General features: G+C 51.4%; 1 protein-coding gene across 1 annotated transcript in view; it reads right to left on the bottom strand.

Moving 5' to 3' along the window:
* The window catches only part of MEGF8 (multiple EGF-like-domains 8), a 51,970-nt gene extending 36,330 nt beyond the window's left edge, over positions 1-15,640 (bottom strand). The window contains exons 1-11 of the mRNA XM_014531425.1: positions 15,038-15,640; positions 9,131-9,294; positions 7,795-7,975; positions 7,627-7,715; positions 6,606-7,021; positions 6,061-6,206; positions 5,812-5,934; positions 3,573-3,727; positions 3,141-3,260; positions 2,642-2,786; positions 2,406-2,569 (exon numbers count right to left, since the gene is read on the bottom strand). Of these exons, the coding sequence (XP_014386911.1) occupies positions 2,406-2,569; positions 2,642-2,786; positions 3,141-3,260; positions 3,573-3,727; positions 5,812-5,934; positions 6,061-6,206; positions 6,606-7,021; positions 7,627-7,715; positions 7,795-7,975; positions 9,131-9,294; positions 15,038-15,224 (1,890 nt within the window). The 5' untranslated portion in view covers positions 15,225-15,640. The remainder of the gene's footprint in view (positions 1-2,405; positions 2,570-2,641; positions 2,787-3,140; positions 3,261-3,572; positions 3,728-5,811; positions 5,935-6,060; positions 6,207-6,605; positions 7,022-7,626; positions 7,716-7,794; positions 7,976-9,130; positions 9,295-15,037) is intronic.
* Positions 15,641-15,646: the final 6 nt, after the last annotated feature.

Genomic DNA, 15,646 nt, shown 5'->3' with positions numbered 1-15,646 from the left:
TTTCTAACTCTCTATCCCTCTCCCTTCCTCTCTGTAAAAAATCAATAAAATATATTTAAAAAAATAAATAAATAAATAAATAAATAAAATAAAAAAGGAGATTCCAGCCCTAGCCGGTGTGGATCAGTTGGTTGAGCACAAACTCAACCAAAGTTTATGGGTTCAAATCCCAGTCAGGGCATGTAAGGAAGGCAACCAATCAATGTTTCTCTCTCTCTCTCTCTCTCTCTCTCTCTCCCCCTCCCTCCCTCCCTCCCTCCCTCTGTCTCTCAGCATGTCATCAGGTGAGGATTAATAATAATAATAATAAATAAAAAGATTCCAGATAAAACATTCAAAGTGACAGACATGATTTTTTGCTAAGTATGTGTTTTTATAATTGCAAATGAATGGAATAGGCCAAGTGTTCATTATGGGAGACTGCTTAAATAAACAACAGTACTAGGTGTTAGAAAATAAATGGAGTATTATGCAGCTGTAAAGATAATAAGAATGTTTCCTAAGTTCTCTAATGGGATGTGTTAAGAAAAAAAGGATGTGGTGGTATAGTGTGGATAATATACTACTTTTTGTGCAAGAAAGAAAAATGATTAAAAGTCATATTTACTTGCCCTGACCAGTTTGGCTCAGTGGATAGAGCGTCGGCCTGTGGACTGAAAGGTCCCAGGTTCGATTCTGGTCAAGGGCATGTACCTTGGTTGCAGGCACATCCCCAGTAGGGGGTGTGCAGGAGGCAGCTGATCAATGTTTCTCTCTCATCGATGTTTCTAACTCTCTATCCCTCTCCCTTCCTCTCTGGAAAAAATCAATAAAATATATTAAAATAAAATAAAAAAGGTTTTAAAAAAAAGTTGTATGCCTTTAAAAAAAAAGTCACATTTACTTGTATTGAAATAAGTAGACTATGGAAAGATATCAAAGAAATACAAACAGATCTGGAGAGAGTTAGGTTGGTCTTGAGTTGTGGGGATAAGAAGGCCAACTTCCTACAATGAGAAGGTAGGGCGTGGGGTAGATGGGAGACTTTTCACTCAACAACTTTTTACATCGCTGTGAATTGTAAATGATGGGATTATATTACCTGCTTTAAAAATCAATAGGAACTTCTATAAAAAAAAAACAGTTTGGCAGATCTTCAATAAGTTAAACAAAGACCTAGCAATTCTGCCCCAAGATACAGACCCAAATAGGTGTTTAAACAAAAAATGTGTGCATGAATATTCATAGCAGCACTATTCACAGTATCAAAAAGGTGGAAACAACCCAAGTGTTCATCAACTGATGAATGGATGTGGCAGAGCCATACAATGGAAGAGTATCCATATATATAAAAGCCTAATATGCAAAGTGTCTCCTCGGGAGTTTGACCAACCCGGAGTTTGATCGCTTGCTATGACGTGCACTGACCACCAGGGGGCGGCACAGAACAAAAGAAGGCCCCGGCTGGCAGCCGGTAGCCACTAGGGACCCTACCGGTGCACGAATTTCATGCACTGGGCCTCTAGTTCAGCCATAAAAGGAATGAAGTTTTGATGCATGATGAGCCTCGAAAACATGCTAAGTGAAAGAAGCCAGTCACAAAAGGCCACATGTTACATGATTTCTTTGATATGACGTATCTACAGCTGGCAAATTCAGAGGCAGAAAACAGATTAGTGGTTGCTAAGGGCTAGGGGAGAAGGGAATGGAGAGTAATTACTTAATGAATCAGGGTTTCCTTTGGGGTGATGAAAATAGATAGTGGTGACAGTTGCAAATATTATGAATGTGCTAAATGTCACTAATGATAAATTCTATGTTATGTGTATTTTACCACAATTTTATTTTATTTTTTTAGATATATTTTATTTTAGAGAGGAAGTATAGAGGGAGAGAGAGATAGAAACATCAATGATGAGAGAGAATCATTGATCGGCTGCCTCCTGCATGTCCCACACTGGGGATCAAACCTGCAACCGGGGCATGTGTCCTGACTGCAAATCAAACCATGACCTCCTGGTTCATAGGTCAATGCTCTATGCCACGCCACTTGGGCTTTTTAAAATATGTTTTTATTGATTTTAGAGAGGAAGAGAGAGAGAGAAAAATATCGATGTGAGAGTGAAACATTGATCAGCTCTCCTGCACCTACTCTGATGGGGATGGAGCCCACAACCTGGGCCTGTGCCCTGACCGGGAATCGACCTGACAACCTTTTGGTGCATGGGACAATGTTCAGCCCACTGAGCCACATGGGCCAGGGCTATCACAATTTTAAAAACATTTTTAAAATGTTTTTAACTCAGTAAGGAAAATCAGACCCTTGAATGTAGAGACTTACAGGGTAAACATATAAGTGGTAAAGATCTATTTGGAAAACAAAAACCCTAGGACCAGCCTTCAACACTCCATCCCCAGCTCCCCACCTTGTCAGGTTGGGAGGCGTTGGGTGGCTGTTGGAAGGTGAGGAGGTGCAGGCCAGGCAGGAAGCTCTGGGTGACGCAGGCCTCCAGGGATGTGACGAAGACAGGTGCAGGCCCCCACCAGCCCACGGTGCCTGAGATCTGCTCTCCTCGGCAGTGGGCCTGCTCTATAAGGACAGGAGGGGGGGTCAGTGTGGGGTGCAGCAGTGCCCCCCCCCACACTTTCACTGGTCACTCACCAGGCCGAGGGAGGCAGCTCTCATTGTGCACACACCAGCCCAGGGCACCAGGTCCCCGGGGAGGAGCTGCAGGGCTGCTGAAGGCCAGGCAGGCCTGGCAGTCACTCAGGAGGCGCCCCAGGCCCAGGCAGCTGGCAGCCAGACACTGCAGGAAAGGAAGGGGACAGGGGTCCTTGTTCACCGGGGCTTATGAGATCTGGAAAGGGCTATGGATTTAGGAGTTTTGGAGTAGAATGGATCAGGGAATTGAAACTCAATTAGAATGGAGAAAGATGAAGAGGACAGGGCCTGGGGATATGGGTAGAGATAAGTTCAAAAGGATTGGGGAAAGGGTCAAAGTTTAGGGGTCAGCAATCAGGAATCGGGGACGCTGATCTTAGATGTGAAACAAATCTCCCGTGTGTGTGTATGGGGGGAGTCCTTCTTCACTTGGTTTCAGCAGAGGGAGACACTGAGGGATGGTCTCTGTGCGAGGGGCAGTGTGAGGACAGCTACTCACAGCCCCTGAGGGGGTCCCAGGAGGCAGTGCAGCTTGGCAGGACCCCTGACACCAACTGCATTCGGGGTCTCGAGAGCAGACACTGTGGTCCGTGTACATGGAGCAATAGTCCAAATGGTACTGTAGAGAGATGGCAGTGGAGGAAGGGGCTCCTCAGACGGGGGCCTGTTCCTAGATTCCCACTCACTTTGATCATCCCAGGGTACCTCAACTGCTCAGCACCTTGAGGATCCCTGTCCAATCCTCTTCCAGTGCCAGGAACCACTGCCCCTCTGCCTCCATCCCTCCTCCCCTGAACCTGGGAGCCAACATCCCTCCTCTCATGAACCTAGGGACTCCCACTGCTTATCCCAAGGACTCTCAACTTTCTCATCTGTGGGAATCACGCCGCCTCCTCCCCAGCCACCCTCTCCCTATCACCCCAATACTCACGTCTGGGGCAGGCGCCTGGAACACAAAGGGGGGCACCTTGTAGGCCATCAAATCCCCACGGGGCCGGCCACTGTACCCACCAGCCACCAACAGGACACTGCCACCAAGCACAGCTGCCACATGTGAATACCGACCACTGGGAGGCGCTGCTCGGCCTAGAAGAATACAGACCCCCAAGGACATGGGATCCCCAATACCCCTCCCTCCTTCGTGGCTTCCCTGCCCAGAGGACTACACTGGCTCTTCTAAGCCTCAGCTCAGTCTCCTAGCTCCTGCTTCAAACCACCTGCCCATGGAAACCCACCCAGCCTGCCTGGCCCTGCACCAGCTCGTCCTTTCTCTCCTCCGGCCTCCCATAACCCTACACAAGCCACCTGTCAGACAGAGTATGACCTCTAGGGTCAGAAAAACTTGGGTTCGCCCTAGCTGGTTTGGCTCAGTGGATAGAGCACTGGACTGAAGGGTCCCGGTTCAATTCGTCAAGGGCACATGCCTGGGTTGCGGGCTTGATCTCCAGTAGGGGGCGTACAGGAGGCAGCCGATCAATGATTATCTCTCATCATTGATGTTTCTATCTTTTTCTTCCTCTCCCTTCCTCTCTGAAATCAATAAAAATATATTTAAAAAAAAAGAAAAAAGAAAAAGAAAGACTTGGGTTCAAATCCTGGGTCTAACATTTACTTGGGTTTAAATCATGGATCAACTACTGGCTAGCAGGGTAGCCTTGGGCAAGAAACTCGAAGTCTCCGATTCTGTGTTCTCTGCCCTTAGGGAGCTGCCTGGCTCTCACCTGCTTTTCATCTGCCTGGCAATAGCCTCCCTTCTGGGGACAGCCTCTGATTTTCCCCTGGAAAACAACCTTCTCCCTCTCCCAGTCCACAAGGTTCAAGTCAAGCCATACCTGCTTCGGGCAAAAGTGGGGCTTTAGCCCAGGCTTATCAGTGTCAGTGATTAGTTCAGGATGAAACTCAATTCCTACAATTCTTGGGGGGGAAACACTCTCTTCCCTCTGAGAATTTTTTTAAAATATGTTTTTATTAATTTTAGAGGGAAAGGAAGAGAAAAGGAACAAGAGAGAAACATGGATGAGAAAGAAATATCGATTGGCTGCCTCCTGCATGGCCCCTACTGGGGATCTAGCCTGCAATCTGGGCATGTGCCCTGACTGGGAATCAAACCTCGACCTCTCGGTGCATGGGACAAACAGGCACACCGGCAGGGCCCCTCTGAGCATTTTAAAGGGGTAAAATATCGTCCAAGAGCTGCTGGTGACCATCTACAAAAGGAAAGCTGGCTGGAGACTGAAGTAAACTCAGCGAGAACTGGAGAGAGAAATGGCTAATGCCATCATGTGAGCACCTGGATCCAGCCCAACCTGAAGCTGGCCAGAGTTTCACTCAAGTTAGCCAAGAAATTCTCCCTTTTGCTTAAGCTGGTTGGGTTAGATTTCTGTCACTTTACAACCAAGAGTCCTGACCGACAGGTAAGTGGTCAGTGATTGGTGACTCCCCCACCCTCTTACTGAACCCAAATGCTCTGTAAGCACCTGGGTCTTGGTTCAGGGAATCACAAACTACAGAAGAGGAAGAGACTTCCAAAAATCTCACATTCTCGCCTGCCCAGTAAAGGAGCCTAAAAGAGGGAGAGGGACAGGCAGAGGAGTCCTGAATGGGAGATCTCAAATGTCAGGCCCAGACTTTATCCCTGATGGTCCACAAATCCTTGGGGACCTTCCCTCTAAGTGCCCACCCTTCCTCTGTCCTTGCTCTTCTGTTCAGTGGAGTGTGGAGAACAGACAGGCCTCTGGGAAGTCCATAGTCCCCTGAAATGATACGCCCCCTTTGTGAGGAAGGGACCTGATCTAATGAGTTTGAAAGGTTCTCCACACCCCCCTTAATTATGGCTTTTGCACAGGTAGTTCTTTGGGGCCAGCCATCCTGGTTTTGCCCTTGCCCACTGTGTGACCCTGAAAAAGTTACCTCTTCGTGGGCATTTCCCTATGGAAACTGGCAAACCTGAACTGGAACCTAGGTCTGATGCTGCTGTAACTGCCTCCCATCTCCATGACAACAATGCCCTAGTCCTGTCTGCAGTGCAGGCTTGCCCCCTGAGCAGGCTCAAATAGCATGTCTGGCTCACCCCGACAAGGACCGAGGTGGCTCTTGCCCAAAGCCCAGATTCACTGTAGGGGGAAGTGTGACCTTCAGGAGCCCCTCAGGAAAACAGAGGGGTCACTCACCCTCAGGAGTTCCTGGCGGGGCAAGCTCAGCCCCTGACACCCACTGATGGCAGCCCAGGTGGTAGAAGAAGATGCCATCTTCATAGCACTTTTCCTCCTGGTAATGGGTGTGCACATTGCCTCCTGGGAAAGAAGGAAAGGGGCACAGCTGGCAAGGCTAGGGGAGGTGGGGCACCCGCGCAAGCACCCTCAGCTCAGGGTTGCTTTGGACCCCCGGCAGGCAGACAGGCAGGCAGGAAGCCTCCTCACCATAGACCACCATGTAGTTGCCCAGGACACTGGCTGTGTGGAAGGCTCGCTCCCGTGGGCCCTGCAGCCCATCCCGGCCCTTCAGGGTTGTCCACACACGCCGATCCACATGGAAGAGCTCAGTGGAGTTCACCCGCACAGAGAACCTGTGGGGGAAGGCAGAAGGAAGGGCTCAGGGCACGAGGGGCCTCTGTCCCTCCTCTGGGCTGTTAAAGTTGTGTAATCACTCAGGGTGGAGACCGGCGGTAACTGGGCTTATGTCCCCTCAGAACTAGAAGTTCCTATGGACAGGACCCAGGCTAGACTTATAATCTAGCCAAAGCTGGACACCAAGGAGGGGCTGGTGGAATGGACGGACAGTGGGAGTGTGTGGGGAAGCAAGTAACCAAGAGATTGAGTGGGTGCGTGCATGAGTGAATAAATGAAGGAAGGAGTGACCGAATGCCTACAGGAGTCCATCGGTTGGCAAAGCCCACTAAAGACGAAGCCCAGGTATTGGGCCAGGCCTGGCCCTGCAGAGCAGAGGTTGTGGGCAGGTCACTCACCGGGCAGTGGAGGGCCGGTGTCCACCATGAACCAGCAGGGCTCGAGATGGGGCATGAAACACCATGGAGTGGCCGGTGGCGGCAGGGGGCCGCCCACCTGCCGGAATCACCTGCTCCCAGTAGCCCCCACTGGTGCTGTCAAGGCGGAAACGGAAGAGGCCGGAGGAGAAGAGGTCGTGCTGGGTGCGGCCACCAGACACATAGAGCCAGATGTTGTCCACCAAGGCAGCTGCATGACCTGCCAGGCCTGGCGGCCCCGAGGAACTAGAAGCAGGTGGTGCCAGTTGCTCCCAGTGGCCCCCGCCCAGAGGGCTGAAGGCCCACACGTCGCTAGTGAGGGAGCCATCAGCCAGCTCACCGCCCATCAACACCAGGGAGCCGGCCCAGGCCACAGCCACATGGGAGTGACGGGCAGCCTGTGAGGAAGAGACGAGGAGACAGAGATGGAGAGGAAAACAGATGGTGACACACAGAATGACAGAAAGAGCCAGACACAGACACAGAGATGCAGAGACAGAAGAGAGACAGACCCATACAGACAGACACATGTGAATACAAGCAGAGGAGAAACAAAGAAACACAATAAGGAAGGCAGAGCCAGGGAGACAGAAATAGAAGGAGAAATGACAGAGAAAAACAGAGAAGTAGAGATACAGTCCAGAGAGAAGGAGACACAAGGATCAAGGGTCAGAGAGATGGACCAAGAGCGAGACAAGACACACAGAAAGATGATGTAGAAAGGGATATAAAGAAAGACAAAAAAAATCAAGGAGACACAAGGATCAAGGGTCAGAGAGATGGACCAGGAGCAAGACAAGACACACAGAAAGATAAGATGTAGAAAGGGATATAAAGAAAGACAAAAAAAATCTGAGACAGAAAGCAGAAACAAAGGAGCAGGTGTTCCCCTATCAAGCTGCAGGCGGAGGGGCTATAGGTGAAGAGGTGGCTCTGGGAGGCCCTTACTGGGGCTGACAGAGTGGGCAGGCGCCTCCAAGCAGGGCAGAGGCGGGGTCCATACCGGAGCAGGACTCAGGTCCCAGCGCTCCCAGGTGTTGGCAGAGAAGTTATACAGCACGAGGTCACCCAAGGCGCTGTTGAGGTCCTGGCCTATGAAAGGTGGATGGTCTCAAGCCCTGGCCACAGGCTGCCAGGCCTCCAGACCCCAGACACACACCCATTTGCTCACCTCCAAAAACGGCCAACAGTCCTGGTGGGGACAGGAAGGCACCAGCTGCCCCGACACGAGCAGGGAAGGCAGGGTCCCCGGCACTCACATTGTGCCACCAGCCAGCCCCCTGGTTCTCCCACAGGTGCAGGTCACAGGCACGTCCCAGGAAGCCAGGCTCACAGCGGCACGGTCCTAGGGGCTAGGGGGAAGGGGACACAAAGGCAGGGGATAGAGAGAGACAGGGAGACAGGGGGAAGAGAGCCAGAGCCAGAGTGAGAGACGTGGAGCAGAAAGGGAGAAGGAGAGAGATGAACAGGGAAGGAGAGAATGGGGGGAAATAAAGAGACAGTTAAGCAAAGGGAGAGAGACAGATAAATAGTGGAAAAAAGGGACACAGAGACACAACCAGAGGAGGCAGAGAGGTGGAGAAAAGCAGACAGACAGAGAGACAAAGAGAAAGACCAGAGGGAAAAATGAAGACAGAAAGAAAACAGATTGGCAAACAAAGATGGTGAGGTCAATGTCTGAGCTAGAAGAGCTCAGATCTGGGGAGGTCAAGACAGGTAGGGCTCAAGGCGTGATCCAGTCCCAAAGATGGATATGCAAGTCTTGGGGCCAAAGTCAGTGGTTGCAAGTCAAAGTCATGGCTGGGGGAATAATGCCAGACTGCGTGGCTGGGTGGGGGGATGGAGTCAGGCCTGGCAAGAGGAAGCAAGGTGAGAGGTGAGTTGTAGATGAGAACAGGAGTGGGCTCGGGCAGACGAGGGGCCCCAGGCGAAGGTGGGGTGGGGTTGGAGTAGCAGGTAGGGCAGTGATGGCGAACCTATGACACGCGTGTCAGAGGTGACACGCGAACTCATTTTTTTGGTTGATTTTTCTTTGTTAAATGGCATTTAAATATATAAAATAAATATCAAAAATATAAATCTTTGTTTTACTATGGTTGCAAATATCAAAAAATTTCTATATGTGACACGGCACCAGAGTTAAGTTAGGGTTTTTCAAAATGCTGACACGCCGAGCTCAAAAGGTTCGCCATCACGGTGCTGTCCTCTCCTCTGTTTTTACTCTTTTTACTTATGCTCTCCCCTCTGTCTGAAGTGCCATGTCCCCTGCATGTCACCAGACTGACTCTTGCTCCTTTAAAAAGACTCAGCTCAGCCCCTACCCTCATTCCATCCCATCCCAGGCTAGGAGACTTCCCTGGAATCCCGAGTCCCTGCCTGAGTCACCGTCCCAGTACTTAACCCTTTGACTGGACTTGGTGATTTCTCCCACTACCAGGGGTGGGCAAACTTTTTGACTCGAGGGCCACAATGGGTTCTTAAACTGGACCGGAGGGGGCCCCACCAACCTTGCCAGAGGAAGCCTCGATGGGTGGGGGTCGGGTGCTCCCACTCAGACTGGCAAGCAGGGGCCCTCGGGGGGAGTCACCGTCATACACGAACAGGTAGTCATACGTGCACTCCGTGTCAAGGAAAAGGAAGTCCAGCAGGATCCGGTGCTGGGGACTCGGTGCTGGGCGGGGAAACAGAGGGGCCAGGCTCAGATGTGAACCCTCGCCCCACACCTCCGTGCAGACCACCCACAAACACCAGGCCCTGCTCTGCATGATGAGGTGACCCAAGTGAGTCTGATCTGGGCCCTGTCTTTGAGGCTCCTGGTCTCACAGCCCAGGGAGGCCAGAGCTCAGAGAAGGATTGCAGTCTCAGCCCTGGAAAGGACTCCTGAGGTCGGGATGACCACCCAAAGGATGGGCAATGGACCTGCTGAGAGAGGGAGCCCATCTCAGTGACCAGACAGAGCTGTTCCCATTTACTCTTCTTCTTTTTCTTCTTTTTTTTTTTTATTGATTTCAGACAGGAAGCTGTCTTTGAGGCTCCTGGTCTCACAGCCCAGGGAGGTCAGAGCTCAGAGAAGGATTGCAGTCTCAGCCCTGGAAAGGACTCCTGAGGTCGGGATGACCACCCAAAGGATGGGCAATGGACCTGCTGAGAGAGGAAGCCCATCTCAGTGACCAGACAGAGCTGTTCCCAATTACTCTTCTTTTTCTTCTTCTTTTTTTTTAATTGATTTCAGACAGGAAGTGCAGAGGGAGAGATAGAAACATCAATGATGAGAGAATAAGAAGCATAAGTGATGGATGTGGACAACAGGGGGTGAGGGTGAGGGCAGGATTGGGGGGATGAGGGGACATTGGGAGGATAACACATTTGTATATTCAATAAAGGGGGAATAAAGGGAAAAAAATGATGAGAGAATCATTGATCAGCTCATCAATGATTCTGGTTCATAGCTGACACTGAGCCATGCCAGCTGGGCTTTTTTAGATATGTTTTTATTGATTTTAGAGAGGAAGGGAGAGAGAGAAAAACATCGATGGGAGAGTGAAACATTGATCGGCTGCCTCCCACACCCACTCTGATGGGGACAGAACCCGCAACCCAGACGTGTGCCTTGACCGGGAATCGAACTGTGATCTGGTTCATAGGTCGATGCTTAACCACTGAGCCATGCAGGCCGGGCTCATTTATTTTTTTAATTAAAACTTGTTGAAAGTATTACATATGTCCTCTTTTCGCCCCCACTGATCCCTTCTAGCCTGTCCCAACCCCTGACTCCAGGCCTTCACCACCCTATTGTCTGTGTCCATGGGCTATGCATATATGCATACAAGTTCTTTGGTTGCTCTCTTCCTACCCACCCACCCTCCCCCACCTTCCCTCTGAGATTCCGCAGTCTGTTCTATGCTTCTATTTCTCTGGATCAGTTTATTTTGTTTATTAGATTCCACACTCATTTACTCTTGAGCTTCAGACACACCCAGGCCTGGGGAATGGGGCCCAGGCCCGAGCAGAGAGGCATATCTCAGATGGAAAAGGGCCTCTGTGAAAGTTCCCGGTTCCAGGCCGAATAGTGTTCCTAGGGAAGAGGCTGATTCCTTCCCTTGCACACAGGCTGAACCTTAGAGCACCACAGCTCTTCTCTGGCCCACCCAGGGTCTCACCTCTCTGTTATTGTGGTACCTAAGGGCATAGACTCTGGAGCCAGATTGCCAGGACTCAAACCCTGGCTCTGCCATGTATTAGTTACTAGCTATGTGACCTTGAGCACGTCACCTAACCTCTCTGGATAGGTTTCCTCATCTGTATAGTGAGGATATAATGGTACTGTGGTGGATTCACACCCTGGCCACTCCTCCCAGTGAGAGGGGAAGGCTGAGGCCCTGCCCTTTATATCTGGGAAGAGCCTCAGAGACTAGTTTGACCAACAGAGCAGCAGAAGTGGCATTCTGGGACTCCTGAGGCTAGATCAGAGGAAGCTCTGCAGCTTTTACCTGAGGGGTATAGAATGCTCCTTCTCAGAACATAGCTGTCATGCTATAAAAAGCCAAAGCCACATGCAGGGGCCACCTGTAGGCATCCGAGCTGACAGCCCCAGCTGAGTTTTCAGCTGACAGCCAGCATCAACTGCCAGCCCTGAGCAGGATTCTTGGATGCCCAGCCCAGGTGAGTGAGTGTTCAGATGACTGCAGCCCCAGCTGACACATGACTGTGCCTGCATGAGAGGCAATAATGCACATAAAGGGCTTAATGGGGCCTAGCAGTCCTAAGTGCTGCTACTTCGAGTACTGTCAAAATTCTTGCTCTCTGCCAGGTCCTGGTTCCAGAAGGCTCTCATCCCACATCTCACACTAAGAGCTCATGGAAGTCTTCTGGGCTAGGGCAACTAGACTTGGGTTCCAGCTCTGTTCCTGACCTGCTGAAGACCCTGGGCCAGCCCCTTCCGCCATGCCTGTGGGTAGAGTCATCTGCATACTAGAGATGTTCACAGAGTACTCACTAGCTGTGTGATCTTGGGCCAGTGCCATGGGCTCTGTGAGCCTCAGTTTCCTGCATGTAAAATGGGGATAAGTTTCCCCACCCACTAAGGCTAGAGTGGAGATTCGAGACGGTGACTCTAATGTGCCAGCCCAGGCCTTGTGCTCTCACCGGGACCACTGATCAGTCTTCCTCCTAGCCTCTCAGCCTTCCATCTTGCCCTGACATGGATCTCTGAGTGACCTTCCCAACTCAACATCTGGCCCTGGCCCTTCGCTGCTCAAAAGCACTCGGTGGCTCCCGCCATTCTCAGGAGAAAGTCCAGCTCTCTAACCTGACATCTGAAGTCTCACCTGGTCTCACATCACCCCACTGCTTGCAGCTCTACCAGGTGTTGGGCTTTTGCACATGCTCCTCCCTCTATCTGGAGCACATTCTCCCTGCCGGCCTGCAAGTTTCCCCATCTCCTCCAGGAAGCCTTCCCCCATACCCCCTGGCTGGATTAGGTACCCCTCTTAGGGGTTCTCACTTCCCATCATAACCTTCATTCTTCTGAGCCAGGACCATCTGTAGCCAGGTCTGTCTCCCCTGCAGCTGAGGAGGCCCACAGGGCAGGGCCTGGACCTAACTCATCTTGGGTTCCCTCCCTGACATTACCCAGCACAGAGCCTAGCACTGAGCAAGGGCTTGGGAAATGCTGGATGAAAGAATGAGGAAATGCACAAAAGACAAAATAATGAAGTTGGCAGCCCTCCCTCGGGCAATGACCACAGCCCCAGAGAACATCATAACAGACCCGAGCTATGGTCTGGGGAACGCAGAACCATTCAGCCAGACCAGACAAGAACTCCCAGTCTTACCAGCCTCAACCAAACTATAAAGCTCAAAACAAGTACACCTTTGTTAAGTGTACTTAACAAAGGCTCACCATCTGCCTTCCCCAAGTTCCTCCCTAAGTTCAAGGTCTCCTGTTTCCACCCAACATGGGCCCACCCCCATGCCATCCAGAATAGATCCAACCACAAAACCCCCTGCTCTTCAAAAGCAAAAGCCTCTTATTCATGAGGATATTATGAGGACTGCACAATAAAATGTGAACTTAGTACAAAAGTAAGTGGCTTATTTCTTTAATAGGTAGGGGAATATGTTGGTTTCAGAGGTGATAGGCTTTGGGAAGAATGGGAGATCAAAGGAGATCTGGAAGTCTCCCAGAATCCTCCCTACCCCAACATCCAGCCAGTTGGTCCCCAAGTCTCATTGGTGAAACTTCACAACATCTCTCAGTGCTCTCCCCGCCTCACCACCTCCTTAGTTCCTGCCCGAGTCAGAACTCATCCTCTCCTGCAGGACTAGCACACCAGGTTCCCAGTTTGCCCCCACCTGGCTTGAGAGCAAAGTCCCACTCCTACTCAAAATCCTTCTGTAGCTCCCCTTCAATCCCAAGAGCAAAGCCAAGCTGGTCTCAGTGCCATTCAAGGCCCTTCTTCCCCTGCTTCTGGTGCCCTCCCCACCTTTCAGCTAACAGTCCAGCCAGACCAGAAAAACCTATATGTGGCTCCTAAGACACCAACCTCTTCTGTCTTCATAGAGGCTGTTCCCTGTTCTTATCCAGTAAACTCCTATGTATGCTTCAGAACCCTGCTCCAGTGGCTTCTCCTCTGTGATCCCCAGCAGTGTCCTCTCACTCCCTTATAGGCTCCTCTACCCACCCTGTACCTCCTTCTGTCTCAGACCTGGGCTCACTGTGTCCACAAACAGACTGGGGCTCTTCAAGGCCAGGAGATACCACATACCCCCAAAACATACACATACTTCCCATTCTGTTCTCACCACCCCACAGACAGAAATAGCCCCCAAAGCTAGGGACAGACAGGCCCTAGCAGGTTTGGCTCAGTGGATAGGTGTAGGCTGTAGACTAAAGGGTCCTGGGTTCGATTCCGGTCAAGGGCACATGCCCAGGTTGTGAGCTCGATCCCCAGTCGGGGACGTGCAGGAGGCAGCCTATCAATGATTCTTTCTCATCATTGATATTTCTCTCTCCCTCTCCCTTTTCCTCTGAAATCAATAAAAATATTTTTTTTAAAAAAGAAAAGAAAACCCCCTCCATGACTTCCCAGTGCCCCAGGGTAAAGACCAAGCTCCACAGCCCACAGACGGAGGCCCTACACAATCCAGGCCCTAGCGCACCTCTGGCCGTTGCCCAGGACCTCCCCTGGGGGACCCCCACCTCTCCTTGGAGGCCAGCTCCTATATCCGTGCCAAGGTAAGCCTTCTTGGACTTCTCTTCCACCTCCCTATTGCCCTAAGGACACAGTTCAAAATCACAAGGTCCTACACCCTCTACCTCCCCTCAAGCCTCAGCTTCTGGCTCATGGTTTATCTTGTTGTATTCTGCATTCTACACACTGCATTTCTACTTCCTCAAAAGCAGCATACACTCCTGCAGCCAGGCCTTTGTACGGGCTGTTCTCCTTGCCTGGAATGCTCTTATGCTCCCTCCTACATATGCCTCTGGTCTCAGCTATTGCCCAAACTAAGTCATTTTCTCTGGGCTTCCCTCTCCTTGAGGGTAAGTGTGCTTCCCCCACTGGACTGGAAGCCCATGAGGATAGGGCTGGGGCCCTTGCACAGGCTGTTCCCTCTTCCTGGACTGCTCTTCCTCCTCCTCCTGACTGATTCCTATTGGTCCTTTAGTTCTCAGCTCAGACATCTCCTCTCGGAAGCCCTCTGCTCTCCCTGGTCCCCAGGCCAGGCACCTCCTCAAGGATCCCCCACACCTGTGGGGTTCCTCCATCACAGTACCAACTACTCTGGACTGACTATTAATGTGTTGTCTCCCCCACTGGATCCCAAGCCTCAAATCATCAGGGACTTCTGGGACTGCCTTGGTCTCTGCTATGTCTCAGTAGCAAATATAGTATCTGGCACATGAATGATTGAAAAAAATGCTTTTTATTAATACTTTAAAAATGACAACAGTAATAATCCTAATATCATGTACTGAGCATTTACCATTTGCCAGGCATGTTAAAAACCTGTTCTCATTTCATTCCAACAACCCTTTGAGGGAGCGGAGCAGTCCGAAGTACTATTATTATCCCCACTTGGGGGAGGGCAAGCTGAACCTCAGAAAAAGAAAGGCACCTTCCCAAATTTACAAAACTAGTTAGAAGTGGATCCGAAATTTGAAGCAGGATGGTTGGGCTCAGAGCCCGAGTTTCTAACAATTACTCAGAATACCCATATTGATGCCCTAGCTCTGGGTACAACTCCCCCACCAGACTTCAAGGCCTTGCAGGGCAGGGCTCAGGTGGGCTGCTTTTTAGAGCAAAGGGCCTGGCACAGAAAAGGACTCTGGGGATGTGGTGAAGGGATGAATGAGTTCGCAAATGAATGAATTAGCAAATGACTGGGTGTGTGACCCGCACTGCCCCACTCACCCTCGATGAGCCACTCGCAATTGCCATTGACGCTGTAGTTGCCCGCACCATCCGTCACGAAGCCTGGGGCCTCCCGCAGCACTTGCCGCTGCCCCTTGCAGTCCCCCGCCCGGGCCCCAGGGGACATCGGCCCCAGCATGGCCAAACACAGAGCCAGCACGGCGGCCAGAGCCCGGCCCAGGGCCATCGCCGCCTCCAGCACTGACCCTTACAGATGGCACGGACCCTCCACCGATGCTGAAAATGCGACCTCTATGGACGGGACATGGCCTGGTAGCCCGGGGAGGCCCAGGAGTCGCAGTCCCCGCGAAGGGACCTGCCTCTGTTGACGGGCTCTGGAAGTCGAAAGGTGGACCTTACAGACCCATGATAGGCCCTGTAAATGGGGTTGCTATGGACACGGCCGACCCCTAGGGACCGTGGGAGTCCCTTATAGACACAGGCCCCCATAGGCTGGCTGACCCCATACACGATGTCCAGCAATTACAGACGCGGACCGCTGCGGGCCAAACCGGACCTTAGAAATGGGTGGGTCCCCATGAGGCGAGGGGCCCTACAGCCGGACGAGGGCCTCCATAGAGGGTGCGGGCCGGGCCGGGCCGGGCCGGG

Source organism: Myotis brandtii, unplaced genomic scaffold (assembly GCF_000412655.1).
Source record: "Myotis brandtii unplaced genomic scaffold, ASM41265v1 scaffold803, whole genome shotgun sequence".
Classification (NCBI taxonomy): Eukaryota; Metazoa; Chordata; class Mammalia; order Chiroptera; family Vespertilionidae; genus Myotis; species Myotis brandtii.
This window is presented reverse-complemented; position numbering and strand designations above follow the sequence as displayed.